The sequence below is a fragment of the Ambystoma mexicanum genome, chromosome 3q, assembly GCF_040938575.1.
Source record: "Ambystoma mexicanum isolate Mex_15411 chromosome 3q, UKY_AmexF1_1, whole genome shotgun sequence".
Classification (NCBI taxonomy): Eukaryota; Metazoa; Chordata; class Amphibia; order Caudata; family Ambystomatidae; genus Ambystoma; species Ambystoma mexicanum.
In genome coordinates this window covers 226,806,458-226,826,617 of record NC_090926.1, presented here as the reverse complement: position 1 = coordinate 226,826,617, position 20,160 = coordinate 226,806,458, and the positions used below count along the sequence as shown (strand labels likewise).

The window sequence follows — 20,160 nt, the reverse complement described above, 5'->3', positions numbered from 1 at the left end:
CGTGAAATGAACGTTAATTAGGACATATATGCAGGGAATACCCCCCGCAACTCCCCACTCAATCCAAAACCCCCCGCAATCCCATACCCAATCCCATTATATTATTTATTACCCCAAACCCACGCCAGACATATATATATATATATATACGTGTAAAATAAAGGTAAAGGTCAATTGGGCAGATGGTCAATTGTAAAAGGTCAATTTGGGTAGTACTGTCTGCACGGCGTGCAGTTTAAGCGGGAAGTGCGTTGATGGCTAGCTGTGAATGTGCACTGAACAGCTATAGGAAATGACTGTGGTTTGCAGGCGCTGAGGAGGTGTTTCAGTTTGTGGCTTTAAACATTAGGACAGTGGTAACCAAACCTTTTTATGATCAGCCCCCTGCTGAGTGAAAATATTAAAATATTGTTCCTGCCCCCCTTTAGCCATAACTGCTTCTGCTTCGCATTAAAAGTAGTCACCGTCGTCTCTTTTTTAAGAGCATGACATCCGTCTACCCCTCCTTTCTCCGCTGGGCATCCATTGCCACCTCCCCCACTGGGGGCCAGCACCCACAGTTTGAAGACCACTGCATTGAGGTTAGGTGTGCCTGTAGACCGGGGCCTCCAGAACGCTGGGCCTCCAAGGCCACACCCACATCAAGTTTTCAGCATATTCCAAAATGATTTACATTTCAGGGATGAAAAATGGCTTTTGCTAGTTTGGTGTCAGGATACGGCTGTCCGACTGTCACTAATGGCATGCAACGCCGAACTATGTCTAACTACACAGCCCCTCCTAAATTGGAGAACCTTTATGCATGCACTTTCGACCTGTTCGCCTGCCTATTGAAAGCCAGACTGTAGACCCATAAATAGGACCGCACACTTTGCCTTACACTGGAAAGAAAGTCCCGGGAAAGCCTGAACACCTACTGTAAGTATGAGGCAATCACCATAGGAGGGCCCCCCTGGCTGAAAGGCAGTGCCATGGAATCCAAGTGTACCCACCCCAGGAAGACAGTGAGAGCCCCTTACAGTAATGCAGTGCCACGCATAGAGGTGCACGTCAGTCAATGCACGTTAGAAGGTGATATCGCTCATAAGAAGGCAGCATGCTTCACTGGAAGCGCTGCTGCTCACTGCATGTTTTATGTGAACATATGGTTCTGTGGGACTAGAGTTATTTTTAGTGCGCACGAACGGATTGCGGGTCATGTCGTGTGGATGCGCTGCGTCCATTTGATGGTTGAAGTGGTTGCTTTGAACTGTAAGTGCCCCGGCATGACTCCGCTGTCTGTCCCGAGGGGTAACATTTAAACATGTCGTGCGCCAACTCCTGGGCAAAGCCATGCCAAACTGCCAACCCACAGCAATGTTTTGATCTGCCCTAGGCCTTTCCTGAGAGCCAGCACAGGCTGGGTTTGTTTCCTGGCCCAGTGCGTCTGTAATTCCATCTGTACCCTGATCCGGTTACGCCATATAGGAACACAACTGGAGCCGCCACAACAGCGGCATAACCGGATTACATTATTCACGCTGGCGCCAAAGCCTTTAGTAAGGGCACGCCTGCTTCTCTCAATAACCACGGGTAAAAGGTGTGCCCAGCAGGGGTGTTGCTTGGTCTGGAAAAGATCCGGGGCTACGGTGATGTCGAGACTGTTGGGACTCGGGGCTAGCCGTAGCCTTTTGGTTGTAGCCCCTGAGCTTCTACAACCAAAAGACCGGGGGCAATAGCCCACCCCACCCCGGGTGACGCCCCTGACTGAATTCCCGGTACAGCATGGTCCCATCTGCCCCTCACTTGCCAGTGGGTGCAAACGCATGCCTATTGCAGCCATTACTCGCCAAAGCCATCTCCACTCTGCCACCACCGGGTGATAAGGAAGAGCCGTTATGAGGCAGTGCAGTGGCTTTCTGGCCTACCACCAACGCCACTACGGTGGGCCCCTGGCTCTATTCTTCTGCATCGGTCACTCATCTGGAAGATGCTGGCACCAGGACGCCAGCTGTACCAGGAACACAGAAGCCATTAAAAGAACCAAAATCAGGAGAACGCGAAATGTCAGCTGTGATCATATTTGCACCTCTGCTTCACGACCGCAATTCTATTCTTCTGCTTTGCTGTGTTCCTTCACATCCCAAACTACTTAAAGGTGCCTAGCAACTGGCTGGGCCACGTGCCCAGGGGTATCAAGGCCTACACATGCCTCAACAATCTCCCCCTGCTGTTATTTCAACACATAATTCTCGCCAGAAATGATCTCGGCATGCCTGCCCTCAACGTCTCCATAGCACAATACAGACACAGAGGCAATAGACCAGGCGTATCCTCAGGCAACTGCCCCAAATGTGGTGGCACTAGAACTGGAACCAACACGGACCCAGAATGAATAGACGGGAAAGGTGTTATGGTTAGTGATCTCGGCATGCCTGCCCTCAACGTCTCCATAGCACAATACAGACACAGAGGCAATAGACCAGGCGTATCCTCAGGCAACTGCCCCAAATGTGGTGGGACTAGAACTGGAACCAACACGGACCCAGAATGAATAGACGGGAAAGGTGTTATGGTTAGTGATCTCGGCATGCCTGCCCTCAACGTCTCCATAGCACAATACAGACACAGAGGCAATAGACCAGGCGTATCCAAAGGCAACTGCCCCAAATGTGGTGGGACTAGAACTGGAACCAACACGGACCCAGAATGAATAGACGGGAAAGGTGTTATGGTTAGTGATCTCGGCATGCCTGCCCTCAACGTCTCCATAGCACAATACAGACACAGAGGCAATAGACAAGGCGTATCCTCAGGCAACTGCCCCAAATGTGGTGGGACTAGAACTGGAACCAACACGGACCCAGAATGAATAGACGGGAAAGGTGTTATGGTTAGTGATCTCGGCATGCCTGCCCTCAACGTCTCCATAGCACAATACAGACACAGAGGCAATAGACCAGGCGTATCCTCAGGCAACTGCCCCAAACGTGGTGGCACTAGAACTGGAACCAACACGGACCCAGAATGAATAGACGGGAAAGGTGTTATGGTTAGTGATCTCGGCATCACTGCCCTCAATGTCTCCATAGCACAATACAGACACAGAGGCAATAGACCAGGCGTATCCTCAGGCAACTGCCCCAAATGTGGTGGCACTAGAACTGGAACCAACACGGACCCAGAATGAATAGACGGGAAAGGTGTTATGGTTAGTGATCTCGGCATGCCTGCCCTCAACGTCTCCATAGCACAATACAGACACAGAGGCAATAGACCAGGCGTATCCTCAGGCAACTGCCCCAAATGTGGTGGCACTAGAACTGGAACCAACACGGACCCAGAATGAATAGACGGGAAAGGTGTTATGGTTAGTGATCTCGGCATGCCTGCCCTCAACGTCTCCATAGCACAATACAGACACAGAGGCAATAGACCAGGCGTATCCTCAGGCAACTGCCCCAAATGTGGTGGCACTAGAACTGGAACCAACACGGACCCAGAATGAATAGACGGGAAAGGTGTTATGGTTAGTTTGGAATTCATTCCATTTTGACATTCAGATATGGAGCTTGAGTGCCAATATATGGTCCAGATGTTTGTGGGATGATTAGCATGTCGAGATTATCGTCGGGAGATTTTGGTGGGGACTTTAGCATTTCAAGATTATTGTCAGGGAGATTTGGTGGGGAGATTAGCATGTCCGGATTATTGTCGAGGACATTTTGGTGGGTAGTTTAGCATGTCGACATTATTGTCTGGAAAATGTCTGCTTTGAGATTACAGGGTGTAGGGAGGATTTTGTGGGGGAGATTATGATGCAGAACTGTCCAAGAGTCTAAGTGATCGGGAAGGGATAAAATAAGTATTGAGAAATGAAAAAGCCTCTTTTGTAACTGCATTTTGTGACTATTCTGGAGAATCAGTTGTGAACATTAGAGCATGACAATTGCCTGTTTGGTCTTCAAAGGTCAGATCTCACAACTATATGGTGCTTTCCCCAGAGAACAAATGCAAAAAAGACCCCATTTCACACACTGGACTCTTGCTATTTAGAATGTATGGACCAATCGTCCTATTCCACTCTTATGGGCTCCTTCTAATGAGAATGTGTGGAAACCAATGCCAGTTCAAATTCCCTCTGCCTCTTTTCGGTCCATGAATGTATGTAACGTGGTCAGATCTCCCTCCACCAAGGGTCATTCTCCAGGGAAGCTTAAAAAGCAAAGGAAAGGTAAGTGGGCAAACCATGTTATCGCATGACCCCGTTGGTCACTTTCACACACACCCTAGCCAGAGGCTTAAATGCATGCATCTATGTTATGTTAGGTTGCTTATATAGCATGTGACATTATGCAGAGAGGGCATGGACGTGCTATAATGGAAATATGGAAGGCAAGTCTAGGGGAAAGGGAGGCTTTAGGAGAAGATGATCATTAGGCAGGGCCAAGCAGCACTAAGTAACGTTAGATTGATTGCATGGGGCCTAATAGCGACTTGAAGCTGCATCAAAACACTATACCAGCGGCGAGAGAACCAGGAAGGTTAGGAGAGGCAGGCGTTGGAGAGCTAAAAGCAGAGAGAAGGAAGAAGGCTTGAGGTTGGGGGGGAAATCAGGCAGAAAAATTAACCCTGAACTGGTCCTCATTCTCTAGGGCTCCTTCCAAGCTGCCCTACGCCCCTTGCCCCTTCTGCCTTCTAGTGATGCATCTTCCCCCTTCTCCTGTGAATAGTCCTTCTTTTGGTCTCTTCGCACGTGTCAGTTTTCTTCTCAGAGTCCATCTCTTGTGCTTCTTCATCGTTGTTTCTCAAGACTTCCCTTCTTCGGGTCTTTTCGTGTCTCTTGGTCGCTTCTTTATTTCTTGTCCTTTTCGTGACCATGGCACCTTTCTACCTTTGTTCTTTTCATGGTTACCCACCTCTTCCCTTCCACCTTCTCTACTCGGGTTACTTTCCTCCTATTATGAACTTCTCGCCACCTGAACGTGATTATTCCTTCCTTTCTTCTTTTTCTTCTACTGTCCCTATTAAGGGACCAGCCTCTCCCTCCACGCGGCCTCACGACAGTTTCCTTCTCCAGCTGTCCCCTTTCATCTTGTCTTTCAATTCTTTCTTTTTTCCTCTTTTCTGTCTGTCTCCTCTTCCTTCTCTTGGCCTGGATATTTCGCTGAACCAGCCGCTTCTTCGCTCATTTTCTCTTTCCTCTCTTCTTTTACCACCATATTGAAACCTCTCCGTTATTGCTGTCCCCCAATAGTTGCTCTCTCTCCATCTTCCCCATTTTATTCTTTTCTCTTCCTCAACATTACATTACTTCAAATATTAATCTCTCCAGGTATCTATTCCACCTCTACCGTCATCTCCTTCCCTTCTCATGTATTCACTTCTCTCCATTGTCCTATTACTTCCTTCCACTGTCATTGTGTCTCTTTTCCAAAAGCGTTCTTTCCTTTTCTTCTTCCATTTTCTCTGGCCCCTCTTCTTCACCCTCTTCCTTCTGTGGGCCAGATCTCCAGCTTGAGGGGAATCGCAGGTCTCCTGGATGGCCTGAGATCCATCACTGCTCTTTTCCAGCAGTGGAGAGTTCATATCCCCACACTGCTTCTTCTTATAATGTGGGCTCTGGTATGATTGGCTACTCGGAGAAGAGAATAGGAACTGCAAGCCATGGAGGATCGCCTGCTTGGGCTTACCAGGTTGGACCACTTCCGCTCAAACTCCAGCATCTCCATAAGCTCTCTAGATCACAACTCTGTGCACCAAGAGATGCTGCCCTGGGTCACCCTGTGTCACCCATGCTGAAAATAGACAAACTACCTGCCAAAGCCTACTGAGACTTTCACAGCCTAACAGCATGACCTAGACTCTGCGGCCTCAACACACTCCTCTGCCCCCATCCCCACCATCCTCCACCAACACTACGGTTGTCCCTGGCAGCGGGGCCCATACTTTGCCCAACCATTTAGTGACCACAGAGCAAAACAGACGTGTTGGGGTGACCAAGCATCCAAACCCAAGCATTTAGCAAACCCCAGGAGAGTCCACCACAGCAGCCCCTGAAGTGAAAGCAACCCTCTCCAAGACCCACATGATAGCCACAAGAGGGAAAGAACTCAGGAGCAGGCGGGACATGTATGGGCCTTTTCATTACCCCTTCAGCCCTCTGCATCCTATGAGCTTCGAGCTTACCCCATACCTAGCTGTCTTTCCAAAGATATGCCTCATCACCGACACCAAAAGGTCATGTGTGCAAGCCTGGGTTCCGCGTGATAAAGGTGATAATGGATCCAGAGCTTCCTTTGCCCACAGGATCCTATGGCAGCCCCACCCAAGTGAAGGTCCCTGGGCATCAGTGGACAGTGATACTCTATAGACTGTGTGCATGTAAACCGACTCCCAAAATATGATCGTCTTCGATCAATGCATGCAGCAATCAATTCCACTGGAGACCAGGGGCGATGGAGCTCACCTTCAACAGCAACTGGTACTTCATAATCCGCTGCACTGGCTTGATAAGCAGGTCATTCAGCTGTAGCCGGTGCCCCAGCTGCTGCCTCAGGTCCTGGAGAAGGAATGAGTGACAGAGGGTGCAAGAGTGAGTAGATGAGAGAGGTCTCTCCTCAGTAAGCAGTGGGAGTCACTGCATGGATCTTATCAAGAACCGCAGACAATCATTAAAAGCCTAGACCTTATCTAGAACTAAGTCTAGACCTAGTCTTTAAGGGCACTCCCTGTGAATTTGGAACATACACTCATGAAAGGCATGAGTCTATCATCAAGGCATGGTTGTGTTCCCTAGAGATATGTCCCTTTTTCTCCGGTTTTGCTGGGACTGTCCGGGTATTTGCACTTCCGTCCTGGGGTCACAAGACTTTTTTAGGTTTAAAAACCCCATCCTGGGATTCGGGGATCGGGTGGCTACCATCCTGATTTTTGTCCAGATATCATGATTTTTGCCAAAAACAGGGATGGTGTCCACCCGATCCCCAAATCCCGGACAGGTTTTTTAAACTGAAAATAGCCTCGAGACCCCAGGCACTGAAACATGACACGGGACACACCACCCACATAAAAGTAGGACTACAGTTTCACTGCTGAAGCTGTAGTCCTAATTCTATGTCAGTGGCCGGTCCCGGTTTTTTATTTTCGAAATCTGGTCACCCTACCTTCAGCCCACACATGGGCTCCCCAATATCTATCAGATAGCATTTATTTTGGATCACTGCTGATGAAATGGACTAGCCCACGATGAGTCTCTAAGACCTGGACGCAAACCCTCATTCATTAAGTGACAGATGCAAAGCTCAAAAAGGTACAGATGCACATGCATGTGGAAGCGTGACGCAATCCGTCTGGTTTTCTCAGTCCTTCAGCAGCTTAAACCCCCTACCGCCTCCCCACCTCCATGGCAACCCGGTTTCAAGGAAGTAGTTTGTCCAAATACAAAAAAATATTGGTAAAACCCTACTCACCTCGAAGTAAGTGTCGATGTATTCTGATACAATATGTTCAGACTTGGGTTTGTTCTGGCAGTAAACGACATACATGTGCAAGCGCCGCTCCTGCAAAAACCAGACAGCAACATGGTAAGCCGTTCTGGATACCCGGGAGCCTCCTGTTCCCTCCACCCCGGTCATAGGCCTCCATACCCAACAATTCCATACGAACACCCACTAAATAAGGAGACATTTTCTAAGTCTTGAAAAAAGTCACGTCTCAATATAGCTTAAATGTTGTCCCTGCTGCAATGGGGTGTGGATTACAGACCTTTACCTTTACAAAAGAAATCTAAAACCCTTAAAAAGAAAATTATAAAAACTAAATTTGGATCACTTTCTATTAAAATGAGGTACCCCTTTCAAAAGGATTCTGTTTGCTTTGAAAATAACGTGGATCACTTTGGAAAAGAGTTCAAAACTCTTAACAATAATATCACTGATCACTTCCAAAAAAAAGGTTTGAGCACAGCCATAATTTCTGATCATGGTGAAAAATAACTATCCACATCATTTTAGCAATAATTCTGATCACTTTAAAAAAGACTTCGAATCCATTTAATAATATTTCTGGTCACTTGTATTCTAATATGAATTTTGATTACTTTTAATCACACATTTTAACATTTTACAAACAAATTGTAATGAATTGTAATCTCTCATTGTGAACGCTTTTTAAAATCATTTTGATGATTTTCAAAAAGAAATCCTAACACTTTTAAATAAAAATTCGGAACCGTTTTAATAAAACCTCTTAGCACTTTCATTAAGGATTTGTGTTTTAAATTCCCTCTAAGCTCCTTTTAAAAGAATACTGTACATTGTTGCATTAGCTTCTTTACATTTTTATTGATTTTTCATTTGAAATATCTGGTAAAATGTTTCCACCTTTCTTGGAGGAAATTGTGTGCCAGAGATGAGAAAATAAAGTGTCCAATTGTATACATTTTCTGATTATCTTAACCTAACACAGAATTCCTGCTCCTCACTAAAACGCCGAAATCCTTCCACATCCAGAGCTGCCGGTCAACCACGTATCTGGTGATCTTCACCCCGCATCTGGCACTCTGAGCCAAGTCTCTGAGAAGACACATTATGCCAGATCTCCTTCAAATCTCACACTGCGAAGAAAGATAATAGGGAATGGAACCAACTACCCCTCCTGGGGAACTGCAGGCTCTGCCTACCAGACACCAGTGTCCGATCCACCATACATGGTCCCATCTCACCTGGATGCAGGGAATACCATGCCCACTGGCATACCCACCACGGCCCTCTTCCAAGCTCTCTAAAAGCATGACAACATAACACCCACGCCCATCAAAATTCCTTGGCTGCTCCTTAAAAGCCACCTGCATTATATATACAAACCTGTCACCATGCACGCTCTCTGCTCTCTGGGAGATAAACCCAGCATCTCTGACAGTCCGCGCACTCCAGAAGTCAGGACCAGGCCAGATCGGAGCAGCAAAAAAGAAAGCACCTGGAAGCAACCGTGTCGTTCCACCCGCACCACCTCACTTTGAGACCCCACAGCCACCAATATCAGGCTCCCCCCAACCCTCGTGCAAGTCAGAAAAGAAATCAAGACCCCCAACTTTACAGAGCAACATCTTGACTCCTGGTAAGATACACCCTCTGAACCCAATCGACCCAGTATACCGCCTGACGATCACCTTCTGCAGCACACCCCCCTGTCCAACTCCTTTGCCTGTGTTCAGCAGTTTTACATGTTTCCCACTGACTGTAAATTTAAATTATTCACTACTATCCTAAAATGTATGCCACAAGGAATGCTGCGTGTTAAGGACTGTTCCACCTTGTGATGAACTCCAATAAAATGATGACATAAGTCAAGATATAGGGCCTCATTACACGGAAGGCGGTAAGGGTTAACAGTCACCGGTAAGGGTACCGGTGACCGTTAACCCTTAACGCCTTACTACGAGGTCCCTTTGCGGGACCCGACCTTAACGGCTAGTGTAGACCAGCCGTTAAAGTTGGGACCCGCAAAGGGACCATGGTGCTAATTACGGTACCGCAATTTGCGGTACCATAATTACCGCCTTCCCCATTCCCATTATGCCCTATGGGGCAAAAATGGGAATGGGGAAGGGCCATGGAGAAAGGGGGAATTAACACCCCGCCAACCTTGGAATGGAGTGGTAATTCCCCTTTCCTCCATGGTGGTACCGGTATGGTACCGGCGGCAACCATGGTGCTGATAGCACCATGGTTTACCGCCTTCCGTGTAATGAGGCACATTGAGTTAATGAATAAATCTTCTATTACTTGCTTAATATCATAGACCAGTCTCTAAGCGTGGAGCGGGATTTGGACCTCTGTTGCCTTGCGTGGCTCTTGCTTCCAAGACAAAAACGTTGCCCCAGAGCTATTCCTGCAGCCCAATGCTTTTATTTTCTAAAGAAAGGTTTGCAGGTTGGCAAGTGGTCTGCAACTCTAGTCCTTGGTGTCCAGTTCAACGGTTCTCCCTCACAATGTATTTTGGGATGCTGGACTTCAGATTCCACAGTGAGATGTCTTGGGAATGACTTGTGCAGAGTCTCTTGGGATCTTAGACTTCATGGGCCAATGTACAATTCTCACTCATTCAGTGCCCCCCGGGGACCTTGAACCTCAGGGGCCAGGGTGCAATGCACCTCTTGACAGTTTCATGCTCATTGTCCACTGGTACATTGGGCTTCCAATCCCAATGGGCAATCCATTTCTTAGCACTCACTTGTTTGATGACTCTTGGGATCTTGAACTTGCATTTTCACTGTTCAATGCCATTCTTATTGATCTCTTGATCGATGTCTCTTGGGATATGGGACTTTGGAACCAATTGTTAAACTACTTGTCTTGTAATCGCATATTTAATTCTCTACTGGAACTGTGACTTGGAATTCTAGTGTGCCACATTTCTTTTATTATATACAGTTGTTTAATGCATTATATCAATTGTGATTCCATATTCTCCTGTTGCTCACTTTTGTAAAGTGCTCTTGGAACTTTGAATCTGTGTTCTAGTGTACCATGGTTATCCTTATGCTCCCTTTATCAATGTACTCTAAGAACTCTGACTACATTTTCCAACCTGCATTGCCTCCCTTTTTGGTCAGTGTCTCAATGTGCTTTGGGAACTTTGACTCCAAGGTGAAGCATGCAGCGGTACTGCTTATGCTCACTTTCTCAACAGATATGAGAAACACTAACTCCACATTACACAATATATGTTTCTCCATAGGCTCACTTTCTCCGTGGGCTGTAGGAACACTGCCCCCATATTCCAGTAAGCAGCATGTCCCCACACTTTCCCGGTGGCTCCTTGCGCAGGGGCTTGGTCTTGGAATCTTTCCCCAGTCTTCTGCTGGCATTGTCTGAGAACCCTCACTCTCATCTTGATTCCATTAGCTGCCACCTGTCTACCTCCCAGTTCACTCTTCTTTTCATAGGTTTCTGACCGGGTAACCGCCTGTGGTTCTACTGGGACGCAGCCTCTGGAAACGCTCCTCTGCCTCTCACTTTTGATATTGATATTGAGGATTTATCACGTGCGTATCCTTGCGGAACCAAGCAGCAGGCACTGCATGTAGGCGCTGAAGGCAACTTAATATGCTCAGGTGGCCTCCTTAACTGTTCCAGATTAAAACAAACAGATGTGTTTTTAGCTTAGAGCGAAGCATAGCAAAGGAGGTGATGTTTCGCAAATCAGCTGGGATTAAGTTCCATAAGCGAAGGCCCTTAATGGAAAAGCAGCTGTCTCCCCTGGTAGCATACTGGGATGAGGGGACAAGCAACACGTTTTTACCAGATGATCGCAGAGTTCGGGGTGGCTGGTAGAGGTTGAATTTTTGATGCCAGATACTTGGGCGCTGAACCCTGAATACATTTATGTACCAGACACAGTGGCCCTCTTTCAGAGTTGGGCGGTAAGGGATACCGGGCACCGGTAAGGAGACCAGTGCCGGTAATCCCTTACCGCCCAATTCTGAGGTCCCTTAGCGGGAACTGTAAAGGATGTGAGGTCTGACCACACGTCCTTTACGGGTCCCGTTAAGGGACCAGGGTGCTAATAACGGGTCTGCTATTCGCGGGCCCGTTATTAGCGCCTTCCCCATTCCCATTGAGCCCTATGGGGGCTCAAATGGGGAATGGTTGGTTGAATGAGGAGTTACCGGGTCCTCCAGGGTCGGAATGTCCTGGTAAGTCCCCATTGAACCAGACCGGACCCGGACCCACTTTGGGAGGCAGCCATGGTGCCAATAGCACCATGGCTACCGCCCAACTTGGAATGACCCCCAGTGTTTGAAACTCAATCTTTCCCCAATGCAATCTTCTTTGATGAACAGAGATGGGGGCTCTCTTAGGTAAATTAAAAGTCAATCTGACAGCCGTGTTCTGGGCTACCTGGAGGCGATGTATTTGAGTCTCCGGGGGGCTCCCAGGAGGAGAGTGCTGGCATAATCAAGCCTAGAATTCACAGATAATCAAGCCTAGGGGGCGTGGCTTGGCGCCGATGGCGAGCGGTAGCTGATCCGCCGAGCTCCGGCCGAGACGCCGTTTCCTGATCCTTTTTCTCCGGCTCGCGTGCGACCCCGACTTCTGAGAAGGAACGAGCGGTTGGGCGAAGCAGCCCTGCACCTGAATAGTTGTTGGGCCCACCAAATTGGACCCCCCTGAGACTCCGGTGGCCCTGAATCGGTTCTCCCCCCCTCCCGTTCTTACTGGATCCAAGATGGCGCCCCGCACAGCATAGCGGTGCCTGCGAGGGGTACCCCCTCCCCCAACGGATTCCAGGGCCCGGCGGGGAGAGGCAGCAGCAAAAGAGAGGCTCCGCTCTTCTAGAGACCACCTCTACGGACCACACCATCACACACGGGGGCAGACCACAGCTCACGGCCCGATATTTGGCCAGGTGAAGGGCCCCACCAGTGATCTCACAAGTGAACTAACTTTTGAGGCCTAAAAACACCCGCAACCATCGCTCCAAGATGGCCGCCAAGAACAAGACCAGAGCCGCCACCATGGACTCCTTTGTTTCCACCAGGGCGAAGACCCCCACTCAATCCAAGGCCAGCTCCTCTGAAGTTGCCCAGTCGAGCGAAGAGGTGGCGGCCGATAACCACTCTCAGATACTTGATGCTATAGCCTCGCTAAAGACGCATATAGACTCCAAGATCGACGAATTCAAAGTCGATATTCAACTGATCCGCCAGGACGCTCGCAACTTAACGGAGAGGGTCGCGACCGTTGAACAGTCGGCAGAGGAAGCCTCCACGGCCATCACAGCCATAAAGTCCGAAGTTGTCCTCCTGAAGAGGAAAGTCACCTTTTTGGAGGAAAAGGCGGAGGAGGCCGAAGGTCGGGCCAGACGGAGCAATATCAGGATCCTGGGGGTCCCGGAGGGGAACGAGGGAGTAAATACCACATCCTTCGTCGAAACCCTTCTGCTACAAGAAATAGGGGCCGGCAAATTGACCCAGGGATTCTCTGTCGAAAGGGCCCACAGATCCCTTCAGAGGCGCCCTCCCCCCGGATCGCACCCCAGACCCATAATCGCTAAGATACTGAACTTTCAGGACAGAGAAACTATCTTACGGCGATCCAGGGAGGGGGGCCCCATCGAGCGAGGAGACTCCAAAATCTCCATTTATCCGGACTACACGCAGAAGGTACAAAGAGAGCGGAACTCATTTGTCCCGATAAAAGCCCGGCTCCGACAACTGAACCTAAAATATAGACTACTTTATCCATCGCGCCTAAGGGTTGTCTACAAGGAGAGAGTGGTATTTCTCGAGAACCCAGATGCGGCCAACATGTGGCTTGAGGATAATAACCTGGCGGATGGCAAGGACAACTCACAGACTGAGACCTAACCCCCCAGCGACCCCCATGTAAGAAACATCGCACGTGAGACCGGAATACAGAAGGTAATCCAACTACAGTTTTTTCATTTGGAAACGGCCTCGTTCGGCTCTGCCGCCAGGCCCTTGCCCCACCCCCAGCGTAGTATTTACCCGGTCTGGGCACCCGCCTGACCCAGCTCGCGCCCGACTCCCGGATGGGCTCCGACGGCTCGAGAGCGCCTGAGCACCGCGACAATGTTGTAGTTGCTGGGCGCACCAGTTTAAGTTTTGTTGTTAGTTTTATTAGTTGTACAGTCTTCATGCCTCTTTTGCCAACGCAGACCGAGATGGGTCTGGGACATGACACCGATGAACGAAATGCAGTGGTATCCCCCCTGCAGCCCACCCGAACAAGACTAAAGTGGAGTCGGACCCCAGAGTCCCACACCAAATCTGAAACTCGAACCGGATGGCGGCACAGCTTACTGTAATGACCTGGAATGTGCGGGGCATGGGCTCATACCTCAGGCGCAATCGTATACAGTCCTACCTCAGGAGGAAGAAAATCTCCATTGCACTCCTTCAAGAGACTCACCTCACGACGGAGGCCATGTCTAAAATTGCAGACCGATGGGCTGGGACTGTTAGAGGGTCCCCCTACTCTAAATACGCCAGAGGGGTGCTAATATGGATAAGCCCGGACGTCCCCTTCCAGATGGAGGGAAGTGAACAAGATAAAGAAGGGAGATTCACAGCGATTTGGGGCACATTGGAACAAACCCCAGTCTGCTTCATCAACTCTTACTTCCCTCATCACGGGATATCGGCGTACCTCGCCACATTGATAACGAAGCTGACTCGGTACCGGGACCGCACCTTCATATGGGGAGGGGACTTCAACTGTGTTGCTGACACGAGTGCAGACAGATCGCTGCCCCCCCCACGCCCGAGCAGCCTCACATCCGGTGCCTTGAGGGAAACTCTGGAGCAACTCAACTTAGTGGACATCTGGAGGGAACACCATCCGACCGACAGGTCCTACTCCCACTACTCAGCTCCACACGGAGTTCACACAAGAATTGACTATCTGTTCATCAATAAGGAACTTACCCCACACATAGCAACCACAGAATACCTGGGGCGGACGATCTCCGACCACTCCCCACTGACCATGTTATGGCAAATGAGAGGCCCCAGACCCCCGATCCCCATGTGGAGGATGCCGACCGCGGCACTTGCGGACCTCGAGTTCAGGGAAACCCTTGCCGAAAAATTGGAAGAATACTTGGAGAACAACATCGGTTCGGTCCCCTCCTGGGGCACATTATGGGAAGCAATGAAGGTGGTGACCAGAGGCGAAATCATATCGAGAGCCGGCGGAACTCGCAGGCAGTTGCGGAGAACCCTGGAAGCACAGGAAGCTGAGATCTCCCGACTGGAGTCCACATGCGACAACTCTATGGAGACAGAGACCAAGCTGAAGGAAGCCCGCACAGAATGTCAGCAGGCATGGGAAAGACTGGAAAAATTTGATTTCGCCACGCACACCGCCAGATCTCATAAAGAATCGGACAAACCGGGAAGACTACTAGCATGGCTCTGCAAACGGGAACACCCCAAACATCTCCCAGTGGAGATACGGGACGCTAATGGGTCATCCCACTCGACTCAGCTAGGGATCAATGAAGCCTTTGCTAAATTCTACACAGAACTGTATACCCACAAGACCCAGATTCCTGCTGCAGACATCATAGACACACTCGAGGAGATAGAACTTCCCCACATTTCGCTCGAGCAGAGAGAGGAGCTGGAAACCGAGATCACTCTTGAGGACGTTCAAGGGGCAATCAGGTCCCTCTCCAACAACAAAGCCCCTGGCAGTGACGGCCTCCCACCTGAGTTCTATAAAGCGTATGAGTCCATCCTTGCCCCAGTTCTCCACGAGGTCTACCAGGAGGCACACACGGATGGGATTCTCCCCAACACCATGAAGGAAACCATAATAGTCCCCATGCTCAAGCCACACAAATCGCCCACCGACTGTGAGTCCTATCGCCCTCTGGCTATGCTAAACTACGATGCCAAGATCCTCACATCCATATTGGCCCGCAAGCTAGCCAGGGTGGTGGGTTCCATCGTTCACGAAGATCAGAACGGATTCGTTCCTGGGCGCAACACCACTGCTAACCTCCGGAGGTTGCAGCATGTAATGGCCGAAACATATGACAGGGACGAGGACCTGGCGGTGTTGTCGCTCGACGCCATCAAGGCCTTCGACTCCATATACTGGGAGTGGATCAGGGAGGTCCTGAGAAGATTTGGCTTTGGAGGGGGCTTCATCAGGTGGGTTGAGGTCCTCTACAATTCCCCGACGGCGAGAGTAAGAACGGGAAGAGTGGTTTCAGCGGCTTGGGATATACAAAGGGGAACAAGGCAGGGCTGCCCGTTATCACCCATGCTGTACATACTGGGCCTGGAACCGATTGCATTATACTTCAGGCAGCAGCTTTTCGATGCTGGCATTAAGGTGGGCAATGCACACCACATAATATCCTTGTATGCAGACGACGTCCTTCTTTACCTAAGCTCCCCCGAAGTTAACGCGCCAACCGCGTTGGAGATACTGGACAACTATGCGAAGTACTCAGGGATCCGCTTTAGTAGGAATAAGTCCTCTGCCTTCCCCTTGGCGGGCTTACGCAACATTCCGGAAAACAATCTCCCAGAGATAGGAATAAGCTGGCAACTGGTCCAGTTCCGTTATTTGGGGATCAACATAAGCCACACCCCGCTACTCATGCATGAACACAACACCGAGGCCGCCATCACGAGTCTCCGAAGTTCTATAAAGTTTTGGTCCAAGCTCCCATTGGCCATGGTGGGCAGGGCAGCGATTGTCAAGATGATCGTACTCCCCCGATTCCTGTATTTCTTCGTAAACATTTGCCATTACATTAGACCGTCCTTCTTCAAGAAGCTGGAGGCCATCATCAGGGACTTCCTTTGGGGCCCACACAGGCATAAACTGTCGCTGTCCGTCCTCTCTCTTCCACACAAAGAAGGCGGAATAAAGTTACCGGATCTCCAGTTGTACTACCTGGCTGCCCAGCTGAGTCACATAACGAGATGGCTCTCGGATGAGCCTTCAGCAGAGACCGAACTGCTGAGGCAACCCTCGGACAATGTGATCCCCAAGGAGATCCTATGGCACCCTACATGGCAACCCCCGGTCCCCTCCATGGTGATTGACCTGGGAAGAAAGATATGGGCCAGGTCCTGCTGCATCAGGCGAATACGACACCCATACTCTCCGGACAATCCCATCCTAGCAGACACCTGTCGAACGGCTGCAGACATCTCTACGGCAAGGAGGTGGGAAGAGGCCGGCATTTACACATGGAGCGACATGTATGAGGAGGGAGAATTCAGGGATTTCGAATCTCTTAAGGCTGCCGATGGAATTCCCCCGGGCCAGTTCCTCTGGTACCATCGCCTCAAACAAACTGCTAAGAAACAATGGACCGGATGGCCGGAGGAGCCCTCCCCTGACCCTCTGCTACAAGAGATGCATGACCTCTCGGACGGCTGGAGACCTGTCTCCAGGCTTTACAGCAGACTATGTGATAAAACCAACCCTAAATGCGAAGATCTGAGGACAAAATGGGAGGCGGACCTTGAGACCCCGATTTCAGATAAAGAATGGGAAAGAGCGCTGATATTTCCCAAAAAAGTATCCAGGAACACCAGGTTTGGCCAGATCCAATTGAACGTTCTTTACAGGACATACATGACCCCACATAGGGTTGCCTCCTTCAATAAGACATCCTCCCCTGCATGCCCCTGGTGCGGGAATGATAAAGCAGATGTGATTCACATGTTCTGGACCTGCACCAAGGCGATGGCACTGTGGTCCAAGGCCAAACAGACCTGCATGGACGCCGGAATGACAAGATACGAATGGACTCCTGGCGAGTGCCTCCTGGGGACCTACCCCAGACCTAGCAAATCCAAGCACGCTGTTAAATTAATGGACATCTCATGTATCCTGGCTAAAAGAACAATAGCGATGGCCTGGAAGACGCCGTCGGGCCCCAGGCAAGAGAGATGGCTCAAAGAACTCGAGAGATGGACAACAGCTGAAACCAGGGCCTGGCAGGAAGGAATCACGAACAGTGGCGAAACCGAAGGTGGCACTTTGGAATCATGGAAGGCCCTCCTCAGAGACATACGCTTCAGCGCTGACTACAAACCCCCCTGAAGTCCCACACCACTGCATTGACACTGCTCGGATGCCGGCATTGGTGGAACCACCCCTGTGTTTGACCCCTCTTGCTTCCTGAAACTTTGGGTCATTGCCCCTAACCCACCCGTCCACTGTAAGTTTGCTACAACATGAAGACTGTTGTTGATTTGTTTGTTCCCCCCCCCTTGTTTCCCCCTCACCGTCTCCTCCCCAGTTCAAACCAATGTTGATTTCTTGTTGTATTGCACGTTTTCTTTTTCTTTTTTCTATCAAAACCAATAAAATACGTTTTAAAAAAAATCAAGCCTAGAATTCACCATTGTCCCTACAACTCTTGCGTGTTCAGTTTTAGGTATAAATGGCAAAATGGGTTTCAGAATTCTAAGTTGATTTAAAAAGAAGTTCACTACTTCCGAAACCTGAGCTTTAACATCCAGTGAGGCTTGCCATATGTCACCAAGATTGTTCACCTTACTAGAGAAGAGGGTATCTGTATCAAATATTTTCAAACATTGGAGTCTAGATAATTCTTGATCAGATGTTTTGGGCCAGGCACAATAACTTTGTTGTTTTCTGGGTTGAGCTGAAGCTTGCTTTCGGTCATCCAGGTTTTAATCGCATTGGCACATGCAATAATTCAGTCAGTTACTTCAGGTGCAGATTTTAATCTAACATACATGTGTGCATCGTCAGCATAGGAATGATCTTGCAGGCCACATTTTAAGAAAATCGTTCTTCACAACATCCCAGAGCCCACGTCACTGACGTGGGTCTCGTGTTGTCCTCGCTGCTGATCTAAACCTCCATCCCACTGGTCTTTGTGACTGTATGCCCCACAGTCTGACGTGTACATTTGCAACTTCGTGTTTTTAAGACTGTTGCACCACTCCTTGGAAAGGACTCCTTCCTTTCCACTCCAAAATGTTGCATCTTTTTCCTGTGGCCAGAAACTGGTCACGAACAAGGACTTATATCCCACCCGTGCAGCCATCTAATGAAGGCCTGTAAACCCTGCTTGTGCAAAGCGCTGCAATGCTTTCCAGCGCTAGGACACTGCTCAATAAACACCAACAAATAAATTGCAAAATTCCTGAATTGCATTGTTTAATTTCATGGTGATACTGCTGAAAGCTTTGCTGTTTGAGAATGAGTTCAATCATGGACTTTATACTGGCAAAATGACTGTGTTTTGCCTCTGTGGGGACACGGGAGCCACAGTGGTCCGTCCTCGGTGGGTCATGCCACTCCATCCCTGGCTGGCAAGACGGTAGCGTATCAATCAGAGCCAATGCACACACGGGTTCCAACTGTTGATTTTCACTGCAGGGGGACAGACATTCCACCACCCTGAATATAAGCAAGCAGCCAAACACATTGAAGCAGCTCGACCCCTGCCCAGATGGTGATGGCGCATTTTATAGCACATTTTTCTGAGCAAACCGGGGAAGAAATGGCCAGAATCCACCCAAAGGCAGCACTGAATATATAACACCTCAGCAACAGTTACTGAACCTGCTGCGCTACCTTTGCACTCTTGCCACTCACCATTCAAAGAACTTAGGCTGTGGATCCTAATACTGCTCAAAATCCCTCCATTACATGCAGTTCATGTATACGGCTTTAAACCCAATAGGATTGTATCTAAAGCACCATTGCACTGCCACCCATCATATAGGATGAACGGCCAGAAACTCCAAATTGTTAATAATTTCTACAGGGGTAAAGTGAAGCTCCTGCACCGTGGCTAAAGAGCTATGGGGGCAATTGCCCCCGCCCCTGCGCACCCCATGTAGTCACTGTTTGTATGTTACCATGTCAGCTCTAGCAGGCAACCAGGCCTTCACGTGGACTGTTGCCCAGCCCATCTCGAAACACACAAAGCTGAATAAAGCCCCCCAGGAAGGGTCCCTAATTTTAGAGGAGGTCGGCGTGGAACTTGGAAGTGACTTTTCCCCACATCCCTGGCCCCTCTTGTCCTCCAGCACCCGCGCAGACATTCGTATGTGGAATTTGGTTCGATGTGAAAATGTCCCCAGGGAAAAAGTTGCCAGGTAGGCGATTTCTTTCCCTCACGCCTGAAAGCCTTCCCCCACATTTTCTAGGATGGGTAATAATTACTAATCTAACTCCACTCCTAGAATATTTGGGGAGAGTGCTTGATTTTCGTGAGAGTACCAAATTTGGCGAAATGTCGTCCTCTGGTGTGGTGGCAGGGTTCCTTTCGTGAAGTGTGTTCACTTCTCAAATAGTCATTCACAGTGTATCTTTCCCTGCCTTTGTCCTGTGGAGAACTACAGAGATGCAGTGCATGTTTGATGATCTCATTATTCCTTTCAAAGTAAACCATACTTTTGTTGCCTACTTTGTTCTTTTTAAGATTTCTTATATTTTGTCAGGCTCCTTTATCATGTGGCTTAGTGCTTGGAGTCAGCTTTATTGAACACAGCATTGGTTTAGCTCTTTAAAGACAACTGGGCACAAAGCATTGAGTGTTGGTGTAAAGCTAAAGATTGGAGCGGAGGAGATACAAGGAGTCATTCTGCGTTTGGCGGTACAGTAACAAGTGGTGGTAATACTTTTAAAGATAATGTAT

The 20,160-nt window shown here is 49.1% G+C and overlaps 1 protein-coding gene across 3 annotated transcripts in view; it reads right to left on the bottom strand.

The window, feature by feature from the left end:
* The window catches only part of ARHGEF25 (Rho guanine nucleotide exchange factor 25), a 1,011,938-nt gene that overhangs the window by 89,343 nt on the left and 902,435 nt on the right, over positions 1–20,160 (bottom strand). For all 3 annotated transcript variants that reach the window (XM_069653604.1, XM_069653606.1, XM_069653607.1), the window contains 2 exons: positions 7,452–7,541; positions 6,449–6,541 (listed from right to left, as the gene is read on the bottom strand). In XM_069653604.1, the coding sequence (XP_069509705.1) occupies positions 6,449–6,541; positions 7,452–7,541 (183 nt within the window). The remainder of the gene's footprint in view (positions 1–6,448; positions 6,542–7,451; positions 7,542–20,160) is intronic.